The sequence below is a fragment of the Vigna unguiculata genome, chromosome 7 (genome assembly GCF_004118075.2).
Source record: "Vigna unguiculata cultivar IT97K-499-35 chromosome 7, ASM411807v1, whole genome shotgun sequence".
NCBI classification, from domain to species: Eukaryota; Viridiplantae; Streptophyta; class Magnoliopsida; order Fabales; family Fabaceae; genus Vigna; species Vigna unguiculata.
Genome location: NC_040285.1, coordinates 4,988,299 through 5,008,100, shown reverse-complemented (window position 1 = coordinate 5,008,100; position 19,802 = coordinate 4,988,299). Strand labels below are relative to the sequence as shown.

The following is a 19,802-nucleotide window of genomic DNA, read 5'->3' as shown; positions in this document are numbered from 1 at the left end:
ACAACAGTTATGTCTAATAAAAGAAAAAATATAACATAAAACAAAATACCAAATTTATTTTTAACTTCTCCAAACATTTTCAAAATATTTATTATCTGTGTATGTTTCCTCACCCTCTTTAAACGAACATATCCATCCACAATCTCAACTCCAATTATCGTACTTACACTCATACAAATAAAAAGGGCTTGAAATTATGATTCTTTCAAATTTGTAACATATGATTATTTGTCAACAAATTATTTATGGAAAAAAACATTTTAATCCTTCTTCAAACAAGCCTAGTTACTTAAATAACAATTAATGATAATTATAATTAATTATAATAATTAGTTATTAAACTATTTTTATTTCATAACTATCGGTTAAAAACAAAAATTCGTAAATCCCACGTGTTTCTCGTGGCCAACTAACGTCCACAACTTTTCGTGTAAGGAAACATCAAATCTATCCATATCTTCTGCATTTGAAAAAGAAACTACGAAGGATCTCCACATAAAAAAAAAATGTGTGCGTGTCATCATGTGTAGCTTTAAAATTTATTTGTGCGTTTGATTTACGAATGTAAAAATTAGAGGAAATAATTATCTTTTTATTTAAATATTCTTATATAAATGGACTTTTAAGTTTAATTTTAATTTTATCTTATAAAACTAATTTAATAGGACAAATATTACATTAATATATATATATATATATATTAATTTAAAAATATCATTAAATAACGTGAAATTTTTAATACATTTATTTATTTACGAAATATAAAAATAGAGAAGACTTGACAGTAGTTAACATAATAAATTGAAAAGAAATTTAATTAAAATAATTTTAACTAATTTTGAAACCACCTATAAAAGTAGTCTACTTCGTCTCTATAAAATTGATTTAATAAGCAAACAACAAATCTATTCATATCTTCTGCATTTGAGAAAGAAACTACGGAGGATCTCCACATAAAAAAAAAATGAGCGCGTGTAACCATGTGTAGCTTAAAAATTTATTGTGCATTTGTTTTAAGAATATTAAAATCAGAGTAAATAATTATATTTTTATAGTATAAATATTCTTATAAAAATTGACTTTTAAGTTCAGTTTTAATTTTATCTTAAAGAATTAGTTTGATAAAATAATATATATATATATAACTTAAAAATATTATTAAATAAAACTGGCTTGTAAGGTGAGGAGCATCCACTTATATACTGTGAATTGACCTTATCTCTAGTGGAACTTCCAATACATCCCTTCACACCGAGGTATATTGATCTCGTGCGCGAGACAAGATATTAGTACCTGATTTCAATATTATGTTAAAAGTGAATTTTAAACTTAACTCAATCCCACAAAATTGACTTGTAAAGTGATAATTGCATTCACTTATATATTATGACATGAGATTTCGAATAAAGTTAATAATTTAAATATCATTTGTCTTCTAACATTTTTTAAAACATCTTTTAAATACATAATCATGATAAAAATTCCAAACTCCAAGATAAATAATAATTTGAATGTGGTAATAGACTTTAACAATATTATCTCAAAACTTTAAAATGAAACACTTTCTGAGATAAATTTTAAATGTTTGATTGTATATTAAAAAAAGTAGACTCTTAATGTATTTCAATCCTTTAAAATTGATTTAATAGATAAATTTAGCCTCAAATTATATATATATATATATATATATATATATATATATATATATTATTCATATTTCTAAATTTTACATTTCTAACACTATTTATAATACAATTTAATTTGGTTATAAAAATTGTATAACTTAATACTTAATCGTTTTTAAATTACATTAGTTAGGGTTAAATTAAATTCTAAAAGTAATGACAAAATAATCTCATAAATTTCATTAACATAAATGTAGTTATCCTAATCTTATATATATATATATATAGAGGTTGAATAAGATTTTTTGTTATTTTAAAAATTAAAAATCATCTCCAACTTATACCTACTAGAACTAAATTATCATCATTTACCGATACTAATTATAACAGTGTTTACAATTTTTAGTGATTGCAATTGCTAGTATTGTTTCGAAAACATTTTTCATAAATCAGGCATAAAATCAAGAGAAGCATACAACTTTAGAAAAAAAAAATGCACATTATCTTATTAGATATTTATTAAAGATAAAAAAATCCTGACCCCTCGTTTTGAACGTGGCTACCAACTCCACAGCTTTATAAAAGAGATGTGACGTACTTTTTAATTTTTAATATATTTGCATTATCCATGAAAACTTACGTGTGACTCTCTTTATTAAACAATTATTCAATTTATTTCAGTAATTAAAAGGGGCCTTGAAAAGTACAATTATAGGGTGTTCCCTATGCTACCACTTTCTGAAAAAGTTTTAATAAAAGGGGAGAAATAATAAACTGACTTAAATTTATTATTCATCTCATAATTTAATTTAAATTACAAATTTAACCTTTTAAAATTAAATAACTTTAATCGACTGCTAATATATAACTCAGTTGTTCAAAAAAGTTAACATATTGTTCATTATTAATATTTTATGAAATGAATAATTAATATTAGTATTATTTAAAAGCTTGCCAAAATTTCTGTAAACAATTATGTAATATACTAATATTTGATTAAAATTATTTAGTTTAAAAAAATTGGAACATCAAATCTCTGAGATTATGATTTCACAAGGACTGAAATATCACATCCAAGAAATTACAGGAATCAAAAGTGAGCTTAAGTTTAATAAATACGGTTATTAAAATAAGTTTACCATTTAAAGTAAACTGCAAAAAAAATAAAAAAATAAAAAAAATAAAATATATATATATATATATATATATATATATATATATATATATATATATATATATATATATATATATATATATATATGGGTGGACCTTCGTTTGGATAAGGGGTCATGTCTCTCCAATTGTTTTTTTCTTTACATTTATATAAGTAAATATATGATTTTAAATTGTTTTTTTCAAATTTAATATTTTTAATATATTTTATATATTTGATATTGTAATAAATTTTTATATATTTATATTTATATTTATATCTGAATTTTCACATTTATTTTTAATTTTATATTTTAATTATTTTTAAATAAAAATAATTAATTTATTATTTAATTTAACCATTTTTTATTTGTTTATTTTTAAAAATTTAATCATTATAAATGAAAATTAATTATATTAAAATTATAAAAATTATTTATATTTAATTTTATAATTATAATAATAACAATAATTGTAATTTTATTATTTTTTATTATCATAGAAAAAGTAAATATAATTTTTTGACTAATTTATATAAAAAATTTAGGATTACTCTTTTTGTTCCTATTTTTGTTCAAAAATATTAAGTTGGTCCTCCAAGTTTTTTTTTAGTCTCAATTTGGTCAACTTTTGATAAATGATGCAATTTTGTCCTTTTTTCTTTAAATTTCTTGAATTGAACCAATAATTTTTTATCAAAATTGAAGTTGTGAATAATGATGGTGTGTTTTATTGGTATAATTGACATAATCCTAGTATCAATTTTGATGAAAAATTCTTGTTCCGTTTCAAGAAATTTAAAGAAAAATATCAAATTGCATTAATTTTTATAAAATCGATATCAAATTGAAACTAAAAAACACTAGGTCAACATATATTTTTAGACGAAAAAATATATTAAAGAGTAATTCAACCAAAATTTTAGCACCCCAAAATATTGTCTGAAAATTCGCAACTGTTATATATATTCATATTATATATATATTATAGTGATTTTTCTTTTCTTTTTTTGTTATAGAGTGTTAGAAGGTAATAAAGTTTCAATCAATTTAAACCGATCAAATTTTCGTTTGAGTAATTTTGTTTTTCAAATATCAAATTCTTGTTTTATGTTCTGTTATAGCAATGATTAAAATTTTCTATTGGATGTATATAACCTCTGCTACTTTATGTTTATGTATTTAGTTTTTGAATTACGTTTTCTGGAAATTAGTTAAAAAATTATTCATTCTTCTATTTCTTCATAGTGTTTAGCTTGAAGAGTATGTATCATGGTAAATCCTAGGTTAGATAACTAAGATGGTTGTTATTTATTTAGTTTTGAGTTGATAAAGTATTCGTGAAGGACATATTTTTGTTTCAAGTGTAATTTTTGTATGTGGATTAATTATTGATGTTGAATTTTAATGTTAAATGTTAAGTTTAACTACATTTAGAGAATTGAAATTAGTTGGATCTATTTTTTTGTTTTTAAATTTTGATCTAATTGACTTAATTTGATGGATTGATTTGCTTCGAGTGAAACTCCATCGTTCAAGTCATGATATTCAATGTTCAAACCGCTAATTAATTGATTTTAGGCAAGAGAAATATTATTACAATTATTTTTCGAGAATTTAGTTGTTTAAGCATTCAAACTCAAAGAGCGTAGAGAATCTTGAATTGAATCTTGTACCAATGTCTTCCTCTTGAGTAGAGTTTACTCTCTTTCACTTTTTATTTTTTTTTTTATATACTTCATCTTAATCAACTATTTAGTGTTTTCAATGTCACATATTTTAAAAGTGGGTGCTTTCTTCAACTTCATCGAAAAGACCAAGATAACTCTAAGTTTCAAAGTAATATATTATAAAATTGGGTGTTTTCAATTGAACCCTTATTAACTTTTGATTTTATATTGAGTACTCATAATTTTTATATTTTCAATTGAGTCTTTATTGTTTAATTTTTTTATTGACGAGATGATGTGATCATTATATTGTTTCGTCTTGTTTACTTATTTATATTTGTTAAGAAATGAGAGATTTTATGGTTAACAAAAAAATTTAAATATGTTTTTGCTCCTTCAAGTTTCAATAAATTTTGGAATTAGTCATTCTTCAAAACTTTATACCAATTTAGTCTTTTATCTTTAGAAATACGTGAATTTAGTCTTTCTTACCAATTTTTGTAAAGTTTATCTGACATTTTAAACGTTTTTTATGATAATATTTGAGTTAACATTAAAGTGAAAATGTGTAAAACTGTGTAAATAATTCAAATACTATAATAAAATACGCTTGAAATGTTAGATAAACTTAACAAAATTTAGTTAAAAAAACTAAATTTACACATTTTTAAAAATAAAGGACTAAATTAATTAAAATATTTGAAGATAAATTAATTCCAAATTTTATTGAAACTTAAAGAACAAAAACATATTTAAAAAAAAAAAATATTGTTGCAATTGATGTCATACCTCAACTGACTTTTACTATTTTTTTTTTTTAAACTCTGTTTTATAAGAATGGATTTTGGTCGATAAAAAAAGCTAAAAAAAGTTACTTCTATTTAGATGTGAATCTATAATCTTTTATTGATTTTAAAAATTGATTTTAGGTGCCTTCAAACAATTTATTAGCATAAATTAATTTTAGAATTTGATTGTGAGAATGTTCGAAATGAAACAAAAAATGCAGGTGGTCACCTACATTAATGATAATAACAATGACAATTCGTCATAAGCAAGATCGATAATCTTGTTATCTAACATGTTTTCAAAATAAAACAATAAAAATCACATATAATTTTGAATTAACTAGAAAATCTTGCTATTAACATATAAAAATATTACACAGAAGAAGATAAATAGTCACATCAACTGGTTAATGAAAAAATTAAATGATAAATCTTAATTAAAAGTAAAAAATTATATTTTGATTTTGATTTTTTAATTTTCATTATTTTTTATTTTCTAACATGATTCGGTGTGAATTATTATTTTTTTCAAAAAAATATAATAATACATTAATTAATAATTTATATTGAACCACGTCAAAAAATAAAAGAAAAAATAAAAGATAGAAATAAAAAATGAAAGTGATAATATCATTATAAAAAAATATATTGATAATAATATTGATTTTATTTCTATTTTTATTAGGTTTTATAATTTCTTTTTCTTTTCGTCTTCTCAAAAGAATATAATAAGTGTACCCGTTTATTAAAACTAAATGAATATTTATAATTTCTCCCGGTCTACCACATTATTATACATATAGTAACACTAACCCACTTTTTGAAAAAAAAAAAGAAAACTCATCTAATAATATTGGTTTCCAAAACACATGTCTAATATAATAAGAAAGCAGGAGACAATGTAAATGCGTGGTTTGAAAGTGTTTGAATTGTGTGAATCTGGAAACACAGTCCCGTTTTTGTTCTATAAATACCAAACACAGACTCATCCTAATGCATCATCAACATCCATCACTGTAAGACCTTACAGCCATGGCTTCCTCCAACTTCTCCACTGTTCTCTCTCTCTCCCTAGCCCTCTTCCTGCTGCTTCTCACCCAAGCATACTCAGACGACTTCTCCTTTAACTTCAAATCCTTCGACCAATCCAACCTTATCCTCCAAGGTGACGCCGTCGTCTCAACCGCCGGCCGGATACGACTCACCAAAGTTAAAGGCAACGGCAAACCCACGCCGGCCTCTCTGGGCCGCGCCTTCTACTCCGCCCCCATCAAAATCTGGGACAGCACCACCGGCAAAGTCGCCAGCTGGGCCACCTCCTTCACTTTCAACATCAATGCTCCCAACAAATCAAACTCCGCCGATGGGCTTGCATTCGCTCTCGTACCCGTCGGCTCCGAGCCCAAATCCAACGCCGGTTTTCTTGGTCTTTTCGACAACGCCACCTACGACAGCTCCGCCCAGACCGTGGCTGTGGAGTTCGACACCTACTCGAACCCTAAGTGGGACCCGGAACCCCGTCACATCGGCATCGACGTGAACTCCATCGAGTCTATCAGATGGGCGTCGTGGGGTCTGGCGAACGGGCAAAACGCGGAGATTCTGATCACCTACGACGCCTCCACGCAGCTCTTGGTGGCTTCTCTGGTTCACCCTTCCCGGAGAACCAGCTACATCGTGTCTGAGAGAGTGGACCTGAAGAGCGTTCTTCCGGAGACGGTCATCATTGGGTTCTCTGCCACCACAGGGTTGCTTGCAGGTTCAACCGAAACCCACGACATTCTCTCTTGGTCTTTTGCTTCCAAGCTCTCAGATGGCAATGGCATCACCACCGGTGGCTTGGATCTCGCCAAGTTCGTCCTCAACAAGTTCATCTAGACTCCATCCTCCTGCTTTTCTGTGACACTGAAACACTACTGCATGCACTCACACCCTTCCTGCTCCTTCTTCTTTCTTCCTAATAACGTTTTTCTGTCACAGAAGTTAATAACATCATGCCTTTTTTACTCTACTTTTTTTTTTTTTTTTTTTTTTTATCGTCCTAATAAAATCCACACCGAAAAACAACATATATAAAACAGATTGAATCTCACTTTTAATATAAACATCGTACACACGTAAATTATCAAATGAAATAAGGATACGTGTAATATATGTGGATAAAAGGATATACATAAGTCCGGTTAAATATATTTTTAGATTGTTGACTTTAACTTAGGAACCGGTCAATTTTGAAATTTTGGATTAATTTAATCTTCATCTTTTGAGATATATAAATTTAGTTATTTTAATCAAATTTTAGTAGGTTTATTTGATATTTTGTACGCATTTCAATATTGTATTTGAGTTATTTGTACTATTTGACACATTTTTGCTTTAATGTTAAGTCAAATGCTATTATGAAACGTGTTTGAAATGTCAAATAAATTTAACAAATTTGATTAAAAAGACTAAATCTATGCATTTGAAAAGATAAAAGACTAAATTGGTCTAAAATTTCAAAATTGACTAGTTCCAAAATTTTCAAGGGACCAAAAATATATTTAACTTTAACTCATATACCTATAAATAGTTACTTCAGTGTAATAAATTTTGATATATATCAGTTTTAGTAAAATAAAAAAAATTACAAATCATACTTTTAATATAATAGTTTTTCTTATCTTAAATTGATTTAAAGTTCATTAATAATTAATATTCAATCATTATTCTATGTGTTTATTGGGGAGTATCTAATATGAAATTCATCTTAAAGAAGTAAAAAGAATTTGAAATTTATAAAGCAAGAAGTAAAGGAACAAAAGACTTTAATGTTAATTTTTTAATAAACACATGTATTAATTATTAAATATAAACATGTGTTTAATTATCTCATAAAAAATTAAATAAAATTAATAAAATAAAAATTTGTACTAAATTATAATTTTTTATGTAATAAAAATAAAATATATTAATATTTATTGTATTAAGTAATATATTTTATCTATAAATACTAACAAAATATTGGTAACTATTGTCCGGTTAAAAAATTTAAGAGTCTTGGTCCGATTTCTAGGTTTAATAACTTTGATGTGTTTTTAAAGGAGAATATAAATTTTGATAACTTTTATTTTATTTTGAGCTAACATTTTTTAAATAGTTGTGAAGTATAAAAAAATATAAAAAATAAAAAGATAAAAAATCACTTAAAAAATATCATTTTAAAGTTATAAAAAAATAATAAAATTTAATTATAAAAATTCATTTTTCATTCTCTTCTGAAACCAGATATTACATGTATTTAATCTATATATAATTTATTTATCTTTGAAGTCGAATTCAGGATTCCTCGAGTGATACTCTAATGACAGGAACGGTTCTGTTACCATATCAAAAGTTGTATTATTAGTGCCTAACTATTTTTAAAGTATATAATTTTGAAAAAAATGTAGTTATCGTATTATTTGAAAAAATTGAAAGTATAGTACACAATTTTCTTTTAATTCATCGGTTTATTTGTTATTTTTTAATTCGTACTTGAGAAAACTTCTTTAGGGCGAGTTTGCTTGTGTTTTGTTTTTAAAATAAATATAAGCATATTCTTTCCATGTATTTTGTTGATTCTATTTATTTTGTACTTTTGGTTTTTTATAGAAAAAAATTCAATTTACTTCTTGAATAAGTGGTTTATTTTAAATTTAAACAAATCGACTTTATGTCTCCTTTCTTTTTAAACTTGTTTAATGATAAATTATATGTATGATTAATTATTATAATATATTATAATCAGAGAATTTTTTTCCGTAAATTTGTAGAAAATTAATTTGAAGTTAATTATAATTTCGTTTTGATAAAAGAAAATCGTTTTTATATCTGGCATTTAATACTTAGTAAGCCTTGAGTTGGGCATTACCAAGTGCGTGTAAATCAAATTTATGAAAGTAATTTTAAATTTATATTTAACTACTCTGAAAAAGAAATTTACATTCGTAATAAATTTAGGAGTTTAAATAGAATTATTTGACCTAAATAATACTTTTTGTTTCAAATATCTCTGCCAATTAATTTTTTTTAAGAGAAATCTTCATTTGAGTGATCAAGCAAGAATGACAATTTGTTGTATGGTCCCGTTATGTTCTACACATCACATCAACCTTTTGCTTTTTCGGCATGATCAACGATTTGGACATATTATATATATATATATATATATATATATATATATATATATATATATATATATATATATATATATATTCTTTGGAATTAAAATAAAAATTATAAAAAGTCTGATTTTGTATGTAATCACTTAAAAAATAATTTTAATAATAGAATAAATTAAATATCTAAATTAATTAAATTGTATTATTGTACTACTATAATAAGATTGTTAAATAATTATACGCAAAATTGTATCATTTGTTTCTTTATTTAATTATCAACATAATTTGAGTTTACTTGTTTCTTTTTGCTTTTCTGCATTCTTCTTTATTTTCTTTTCTCCTCTTTCATTTAGCCAAAATTATTCGTATAATCATATATTATTGACGTTGGAAAGAATCCGAAAACAGGTTGCATACTAAAACCAAAGAATTTGTTCAAATATAAAAGAGCAACAGGGGATATAATATATTGATTTATTTTAGGTTAAAATATGGTATTAATCTTATATTTGTTCAAACATTTAGAGTAATTCCTATATTTTGATTGTATCAATTAGATTTTTATTTTTAGAATATACTGTAATTTTTTTTACACCAACAACGTTAATTCACGTGTTGCATATTTTTTTTTTCAATTTTAAAAAATAACTAACTTTTATTATCAAGTGAGCATTGATATGTTGTGACAATGATAATCACGTTGAATCCACTTATTATTATAGTGCAAAATATAATGTGATTCTCAATTTAATTTTTTTATTTATTATTTTTAATACAATTCGGTTGTATTATTTTTTAAATGGAACAATTTCATTTATTTTTAAATTGAGATTAAATTTAATTTTTATATAAATATCATCCTTATATTTGTATTAAATATTTTTAATAAGATTAAATTTATTTAAATTTGTATTTTATATTGAACTTGATTTAAATTTTACTTTAAAATTTAATAATATTCATATTACATTTTATTATATCATTTTTTAATACTATTTTTTATTTAAATTTATATTTCAAATATAATAATTTCACATCAAACAATACACAATAGATATAACCACATAAAATATATTTTTTGAATTATTTACGTATTATAGAGTTCATATTGAATATGTATTATGTAATTTCACGATTATTGCTTCTCCATAAATATAACTATTTTTTTGTTAAAATATAATGTATGGTTATCTCTCTTTGTGTGATTAAATATTTCATATTATAAAAGAATTATCACCTCAAGTTTTGCACATTTTCATATTATTATTTATTTAGACTATACCCAAAACCTCTTTTAACTTTAGTATTTAAGCGTGTAAGAATCCTATTTTTATAAACGAGCAGAAAGAAACTGGTTGTAATTAAAAATAGAACCTTTTTCAATTGTAAGTGACCCTAAAAGTACAACTTCTTTTTTTTGTTTTTCAATAAAAATGGTTCTAAAAATTAATTATCATGTTTTTAATGAAAAATCATTTGTAAAAATTTATTAACATATTCACCTAAAATGAATGGGAGTACATGGTCAATACAATGGGGGCAATTAAGGAATTATCGTAAACATAGTTTTTCATTTTCTTTTAATTTCTTGTCTGAAAAGAAGATAAAGAGCCCATTTGGTGACATGTGTATTAAATTTATTGAATTTACGGCAATAATTGACTGACAAACTTATATCATTGCTGTACGGTGCCCCGACCCTGATATTGATATCTGAGTGGCATTGAAGCACTTCAAACACAGATGAAATAAATGAAAAAATAGAATTAATAACAAAGAAAATGATTTTTTTGAGTACTCAATTTTAATAATTTTATTATATAATTTTAGATATTATCTTTTAAATATTTTTTTTTAATTTTTAATATTTCAAGATTAGTTAAAAATTGTTATTTTATGTTGTGATTTTTTTTATTAAAATTTAGTAATCAAAACATTATTATCTTAATAATAATAATAATAATAATAAAAGTTAAAGATGAAAAAGACATTAAATAACATATCTACTAAATAAAAAAGTTTAATTCAATCTGTTTTTTTTTCCACTTTCAGGGTTTTTCTTAGACTTTATAACATTTACAAAAGATTAGCATCAAGTGTTATTGTGTCTGTTTGTATGCATTTTTTAAATATGAATGATAATATGTTAATAGGTGATAATAGTATAATGTTATTAAGTTAATATATAAAATAAATTTATATTTATCAAAAATAAAGGGGAAAAAAATAGAGAAAATAATTGTCGATGAATAAAAAAACAGTTTTACAGAAAATAAGTAAAAATAACTATTAATTTAAGTAAAAATAACTATTAATTTTTAAAAAATTAATAAATAATTATATTATAAAAAGTAAAAAGATATTATAAAATATCGACACACAAGTTTATATATTATCATAGATAATACGTTTAAAATAACAGTTGAAAATGTAATGCTTTTATTTAACAATTATTTTATATATAGGCATAAAAATAACTATAATGATTATGTATTTACGTCTTACTTCCATGGATTAGACGTAAAATGATTAGTAGCATATTTATAAATATTTGTTAAAAATTTACGTTCGACACTTTAGGAAGAAACATAAATTTTAATATTTATGTCTAATTAGGGTGTAATAGAAGTATTAGGTTGTTAAAATATAAAAATTTACGTCTATCTCTAGATATAGATAGTCATATCGGTATGAGTTAAAATATAACAAAATTAAACATAATATAAAATAAAAATCTATAATACTATTATCTTAAATATGAAACTAATATTATATATATATAATTATAATTTCTCAATTAACTACAACCAAAACATATAAAATATAATCTATCACGTCAAACATAAATTATTAGTTTTTTACAACTCAAAATAGCGTCTTCTCACTTCTCTGTCCACGAAGTTCTTCGTCTTCCCAAAACTCACCCAAACAGCGTTGACGACGACGGAAGGAAGGTGCATCATTGGCTCCATTTTGTGTCCAAAAACATGGTTTCTTCACTCTCATATTGTGTTTTCTCTCAAAGGTTAGTTCTCTCCGATTTTTTTTTCACATTAAAGTTAGTTTTTGTCTCTACTGTTTTGAAATTCATGGTGTTCTGTTTTTATTTTTGTTTATAATTTTGTCATTTTCATTGGTGTGCAATGTTGAGGAGGGATTAACGAACTTGATCGTATGAGAAACACTTTTAAGTTGCTTTTTTTGCATTTGATTTTTATTTAAATTTTTACAATGTAATATATATTAAAATTAGTTTTTCTTTTTAATCTTAATATATGTGAATATGTAGATAAGAAATATTGTTATTTTATATTTGGATTTATCAGGTGTTTGAGTAGTATTGTAATTTTAGTTATGTATTTTTATTTTATTGATTTTAGATTTATTAGATGTCGAATGTTTCTATAATTTTATATTTATTAGATTGATTAACCTATAAATTACTATCTGGTGGATATTTTAGTTTTAGATGTAGATAGACATCGAGTGAATTTTAGTTTTTATTTGTGATTTAGTATAAATAATTAAACTTTAATAGTTTGTATTAAATGTTTGGAATATTTTTTTTCATAATTTAGTATCATGTGTACTTTGTAAGTTTATACATATATTTGAAATTTGAACTTGTTACAGATGAAATGAATTCTTACGGAAACTTAAGTGGTAAATATAATTATTTATCTGTTTTGATGATGATTTATAATCTTTATTATTTATTGTGCAGAAAGAGAAAATACATTATGTTGTCTATGATATTTTTGGACTTAGACAACTAAAAAATGACATTGATATTTATTTGAAGTCCTTGATTGATGATTTTAAATTTTATGAAAAGACGACAGATGAATTTGATGCGTATTATGAAAAAAATTTCATGTTGTGTTACACCATAGATGATTTCTTGGCATATGATAATTTGAAATTATATATAGTAAGAATTAACATCTGAAATATCTTGTCTCATAATATAATATCCAAAAAAAATTTAAACTTATCTATTTTACAAATAATATATTCAGCACTATACGATTATTATTATCTTTAAAAACATTATAATATGCTTCTCATTAATAATGTTTTTCTTCCATACAACCAAAATCTACATTTACCTTATTTTTATTATAAGAAGTTATTCATAAATATACAAAATTATTACAATAATCATATGATTTCTGTTAACACAATGTTATAAAAAAAAATGACATGTGTATTCACTGTGTGTGACTAGTCCATATACAAGGAACAATCATGAGGCTGTCAAAAACAGGACACTGAAGTATATTTTTAAATTGTTAAACTTTATAACAACAGCACCAGTGGTCTAGTGGTAGAATAATATCCTGCCACGGTACAGACCCGGGTTCGATTCCCGGCTGGTGCATGATTTTTTTGTCAATGTGTTTTGGCATCATAAATGTTATACATATCCATCTTTTAATGCTTTTCTCATTCCCTTGTTTAAATGAGAGAGAACAAAATGACTAGAAAATTTAGAAATAAATAACTTGTACAGTTTTAGAAGATTATAAAATATCATAGGAAATTCAAGAATGTCATAGAAATTTAGAAGCAAAGTAACTTGTATAATTTTAGAAGATCATAAATATTATAGGAGATTCAAGAATGCTCTAAAAACTCCTAGAATGATAATTTTCTAAATGATGAATATTGGAAGAAAAGACAAGATGTGAAAGTTAAAACTTCTTTACATGTTATCTTCAAGAGAAGGTTGAAATTTCCTCCGATATGTCATTTTGGAGACATGTGAATGTTGTAATTTTATTCACATATCAACATAGATCATAAGTGTTTTTCTATTGTTTCCATTATTAGATTTGTGTTCAAATTAATGTAATTATTATATTTATCATATTAGTGTAACAATTAATTTTGCATTGACATTACTTTGATAGTTAGTTGGTTTCCCAAGCCATAACTTGCAGAGGAGGACGAATTTTTGACCTATGTAATGCAAACACTAATCTATTGTCAGCGTAAGATTTTATTCCTTTGGGTGAGTTTGCTGGAATCGCTTATCTAACTTTTTGTTTTGGTTTAATTAATTAATTAACCAATTTTATCTTTTAAATGAATATTATTTTAAATTTAACAACTTTTAATTAAAATAAATATTTTATTGTTTTATTTTGTTCGTATATATGAAACTCGAATAGTCTACAAAAGGAGCTCAAGTCAAGGAGAGGAAGCATATATGATCCTTATAATGATATCATATCAAGATTAAGATATATTTTTTGTGATATGGAGTCCTTTTATATACTTGGATCTCATTAAGATCTCATTAATTATCTCTAACAACGTTTATATCCCTTCATAAATTCTAGTGAATACTCTGTTTAAACTATCATAGTTAATCATGTATAATATTGTCTTGTCCAAGTTAGCATGTCCTTGTCTGAGATGTTCTTTCTAGCAACTTTAGTTTTTTTGGTCGTGAGATGTATCAAACCTTTATCTAAAACTTACCAAGTTATTGATCGGAATGTATCCACTTGCTTGATTGAGATATCAGACATTTCCTAAAGAAAGAGGGAGATGTTTGTAAGAAATCATATCTTTAAAAAAGATATATTAGGACATACTACAAATCCAACACAAACTGAGATATACAAATCCCGCAAAATACATATCCTTTTAAATAATGACTTATTTAAATTTAGTTCGTTTTAAGAACTTGATTAATTATTTATAATAACGAAAAAAAAAGACAACACCCATGCTTACGGAGCATATGTTTTAACTAGTAAATAATAATAATAATTATTATAATTTTTTAAACAATTAGATACTAACATTTTTTCCAATAGTACAAGTGTTATCAGAAAGTAAGATTCAAGAATGTCTGTCAATATGAATAATAGAGAATTTTCCGTCCACACCTTCACATTTTTGTTATTTCTTTCCAAGACCTAATAAAAAAAATAATATTTATTCTTTTTTAGTTAACTCATCCTAATTTCTTTTATATTTTAAAGTAAAAATGTCATTTTTTAATGGTCTCAAATGAGTGTTGAATGACAAATTGGAAGTTTGTGTATTATCACATGTCCTTTTATTGTCTTATATATATATATCAGTCCCATACATGCACTCAACTAAATTGAAAAAGCATCACTATGCATTGCTCCGAACTAAGATGGCCACGGCGGCGCCGCCAACTCCGAAACCAAATTTCAAATTTTCAAATAGGAAAATTATGTTTTGAAAAAAAATTTGACAAAGTTGACAAAAGTTACTATAAATTGAATTAAAATGGATTATATTTATATTTTTTAACTAAAATAAAATAATAAAATAATACTTTTTTGCTTAAATTGGTAATTTGTGTTAGAAAAAACTTTGTTAAACTATCACGTTTGAAATATGGGAGTAATACATGTCATTTCACGGTCTTATATTAGTCCATACATGGACACACACCTAAACTAAAACATCACCACTTTACATTGCTCCGAACCAAGACCAATGGCCCCGGCAGCGCCGCCGTCTCTGACGCCGGAAACCACCCCGTTGGGCTACCAACTCTTCACGCGCATCCGCCTGGCCACCCCCTCCGATATTCCCCACATCCACAAACTCATCCACCAAATGGCCGTCTTCGAACGCCTGACCCACCTCTTCTCCGCCACCGAGTCCTCCCTGTCCGCCACCCTCTTCTCCCCCACCGTCCAACCCTTCCAGTCCTTCACCATCTTGCTTCTAGAAGCTTCTCCCACCCCCTTCCCCGTTTCAACCTTTGACTCCAACCCTTTCTTCAAACCCATCACTGAACTCGTGAATCTGAGGCTCCCCTATGAGGACCCCGAGCGCGACACGTTCAAGAGCATGGACGATGTTAGTGTGGTAGGGTTTGTGATGTTTTTCCCAAACTATTCTACTTTTCTGGGAAAAGCAGGGTTTTACGTGGAGAACTTGTACGTGAGGGAGTGTTACAGGAGAATGGGATTTGGGAAAATGTTGTTTTGTGCAGTGGCAAAGGAAGCAGTAAAAAGGAATTACGGAAGGGTAGACTGGGTTGTGCTGGATTGGAATGTTAATGCTATTAGGTTTTACGAAGAGATGGGTGGTGAGGTGGTGGAGGAATACAAGTTTTTCAGATTGACTGGGAAGGATCTTCAAGCTTTTGGACACACTCACTGAAAAGTGTTCCACTAATTCTCATTCCATGCTTGAAATATGTAACAAACCATGTCAGAATAAGATGTTCATATTATGTGTTTATAATGATCTCTTCTGAGATATAGTAAGTTATTATTATATCTCAAAAGGATTATCTAAGTTAATATAATTGTTGCTACTTCTTATTTTAATGATGATCAAACTTTTAGTACGGATTACTTGTATTAATTATAGCATAGAAGTACAAAATTTTTAAAATCGAAAAACAATTAGAAACTTTAAATTTCAGTTTTGAAAAAATAGAACATTATCCAAAGATTTGTCCGTGGATAATTTTACAAATAGGTTAACGTGTCGGTAATTTACTCATAAACTAACCCTTAAATAAATCACCAAGAATATTCTGCTTACCGAAGGACAAAAATTTATTGATAATTTTCTTACATCACAATTCCGGACACACTGCCGGATGTTTGTGGTAAAAGGGGCCATGCCCCCAAAATTTTTGAATTTTGTTTTTTATGTTTTAGGTATTTTGAATTTTTTTATCTTATAGATATCAAGTAATATATTATAAATTAATGATGATAATCAAATATTTTTTTTATAAACATAATAATCAATGTTAATAAATAATAAAATATAAAACCAAACATAACAAAGAATAAAGAATAAAAAGATTTATCAAGATGTTTTTATTATTATTTTTTATTATAACTTGAGCTTTTTATAAATTGTTTTCATTTTTTGTTCTCACATGTTTTTTTTTTTGTTTTTGAAGAGAAAAATATCTATTCTTTTGCTCTTATTTCTCTTCGTTCTCTTTCATTTTCGAGGAGAAAAAGAATGAGGTAATTCTTTCATCTTACTTGATAATGAAATATTAGTTTAATAATTTATTTAATGAGTCTCTTTTATATTAATTTTTATTTTATGAATATAGAAGTAAAAGTATTGTACTTTGTGTTTTTTTATACCCAGATTTTAATTCTGATTCCATTATATGACTTGAGTTTCTCACAAATTATTCTCATCTTTCATTCTCACCTACTTTCTTTTGTTTCTGAAGAGAAAAAAAATCTATTATTTTTGCTCTCATATCTCAATTGTTGTCTTCCATTATCGAAACAATAAAGAAGAAGGTAATTCTCTTTTGTATCACATGATAGTGAAATATTAGTTTAATAATTTATTTAATGAGCTTGTATATTAATTTTTTATTTTATGAACATAGAAGAAAAAAATTGTATTGTGTATTTTTTATAACTAGATTTTAAGGGTGGTTTGATTATCATCGAATATTTTTTTTATATTTACGTCTCTCAGTTTTTTATTAGATTATGACAAATTATTTTTTAGTCTTTTTTTTTAAATAGGTATATTGATGAAGAATAAAATAATAAATTCATTTTTTGAAAGTGATAAAAGGAAAACTACCCATGAAGATGAAAACAAGACAAATTCAACTCTTACAGATATTCATTTTTAGTCTTATTTTTTTTTAGTTAGAGTTATTCTAAATTATATATTCATTTTTATTGTATTAGTGACAATAATTAAATGTATACATTTTGGACGTGTTATTATGGCTCTCCCAACAATGTTGGTCAAGATCCCGACAAATATCGTATCCTCGATTATTAATAGATAAATTCAAATTTTCTTATAGTTATAAGTTTTGATCTTTGAAAAGATCTTTAAAAATGAAAAATATTTTGAAGTACACTATCGAGCTCCATTCTTACACATATTTCAACTAATGTATACATTTGTTAAAAAAATCGCATAATTCTTTTCACAAAAAATATTAACATTTTTAATTCTAATAAGCTAACATAAAAGAGCAAAGCCTCTCAAAAATTATATAATCATACAACGAAAACTTCATGCATAATAATTGAAAAGAAAAATGACATCATTATTCGACTTGGGCTATTGTTGGATGTGTAAATAACAAATCCGATACTAGAACCACTAACATTTTTCATCGTTTTGATCTTGATTGAATTTAATTAAAATTGTTTTGATTTACGTGTATTAAATTGATGGAATTCATCCAAAACCAAGTTATAATATCATTTAGTGTGCTAATCGAGATAACTACTATTTGACCTTTCACATACACTTCGAAGTAAAAAAAATGGTGATTTTTTTTAATAACGAAACAAATGCTAAAAATAAAACATGTTAACATAATATGAGTAATGATGTCAAAAAAATCTATACATGTGGATATTCGTGGATAAAAATCGTAATGAATAAGAAATAGATATTAAAAATGGATATCTGTGGGTAACGGGTACAAATATTTTTTACACCCGTATGTTAAAGGGACGAATACTGGTATCATAGTATCCACACCTATGGATACTTGTACCCGCTATATTCTAATTTAAATTAAAAAAATTATTAAAACATTAATATATTGATTTTGAATGGGCTATTTGTTATCAATTGATTTTAAAAAATCTTCATTTATTTGTTAACTGTATTCAACATTGTTTACACTTTGTTTGACATTTATAAATGTTATGCATTATATTTTTATTTGAATTTATGGTTAAATTTTTTATCAAATATTAAATTTTTTTTTTGTAAATACCCGCGGGTACCGGTAGATATTAAAAAAATATGCAGGTACCTGTATAATGAATACTCGCACAAATATAAATACAAGTACATGACGGATATTTACCCGGCGGGTAGGGTACGGAAGAGCTACTACCCGTACCCTACCTACCCCCGTTGACATCCCTAAATATGAGAAACTAAAATGTATTCTAAACTAAAATTATTGAATGTAATTAATATAATTATAATTAAATGCACAGTTGAAAATGTTTAAGAGTAGAAAAGAAACTAATAAATGAAACAACAATAACATGGAAAATGACTTACAACATTCTATATTTAAATAAAAATATTACTTTGTATGAAAATTAAAAATATTAATGCATTTAATAAATGAATGAATCTAAATTATTAATTGAATTGATAATTTGTTAAATAATCAATACATACTTTTAGGAAAGAATTTAAACATTATATAGTAGTGGTTTTACTGGCTCCATCATGCTTCTATACACAAGCATCATTCTGGTGTATATTAAGAAACTGAATAAGGTATTCTTTTGAATACATTGATAAAGGAATAAATAAATAGAGAGAAAGAAAGGAGATTAATTAATTGAATTCATTACATACAAAATTTTTCATACATCAAACACCTTTATGTATACAACAATAACCTAGTTTTCATTTGTGTTCTTCATCATATCACTAAGCA

The 19,802-nt window shown here is 25.2% G+C and overlaps 2 protein-coding genes and 1 non-coding gene across 3 annotated transcripts; all 3 read left to right on the top strand.

Annotated features, from left to right (window-relative positions):
- Positions 1-6,213: 6,213 nt before the first annotated feature.
- Positions 6,214-7,245, top strand: LOC114190047 (lectin DB58-like). Its single transcript, XM_028078803.1, has one exon. The coding sequence runs from the start codon at positions 6,267-6,269 to the stop codon at positions 7,110-7,112; it is 846 nt and encodes a 281-aa protein (XP_027934604.1). The 5' UTR covers positions 6,214-6,266; the 3' UTR covers positions 7,113-7,245.
- Positions 7,246-13,686: 6,441 nt separating this feature from the next.
- TRNAG-GCC lies at positions 13,687-13,757 on the top strand. Its single transcript has one exon. It is a non-coding gene; the product is annotated as a tRNA-Gly (tRNA).
- Positions 13,758-15,780: 2,023 nt separating this feature from the next.
- On the top strand, positions 15,781-16,727 carry LOC114192532 (probable acetyltransferase NATA1-like). The gene has a single exon (XM_028082281.1). It carries the CDS (start codon positions 15,863-15,865, stop codon positions 16,535-16,537), a length of 675 nt encoding a protein of 224 aa, XP_027938082.1. The 5' UTR covers positions 15,781-15,862; the 3' UTR covers positions 16,538-16,727.
- The last annotated feature ends 3,075 nt before the right edge of the window (positions 16,728-19,802 follow it).

Coding starts and splice junctions, on each gene's coding strand:
- LOC114190047 (XM_028078803.1), top strand. CDS start 6,267: ATGGCTTCCTCCAACTTCTCCACTGTTCTCTCTCTCTCCCTAGCCCTC.
- LOC114192532 (XM_028082281.1), top strand. CDS start 15,863: ATGGCCCCGGCAGCGCCGCCGTCTCTGACGCCGGAAACCACCCCGTTG.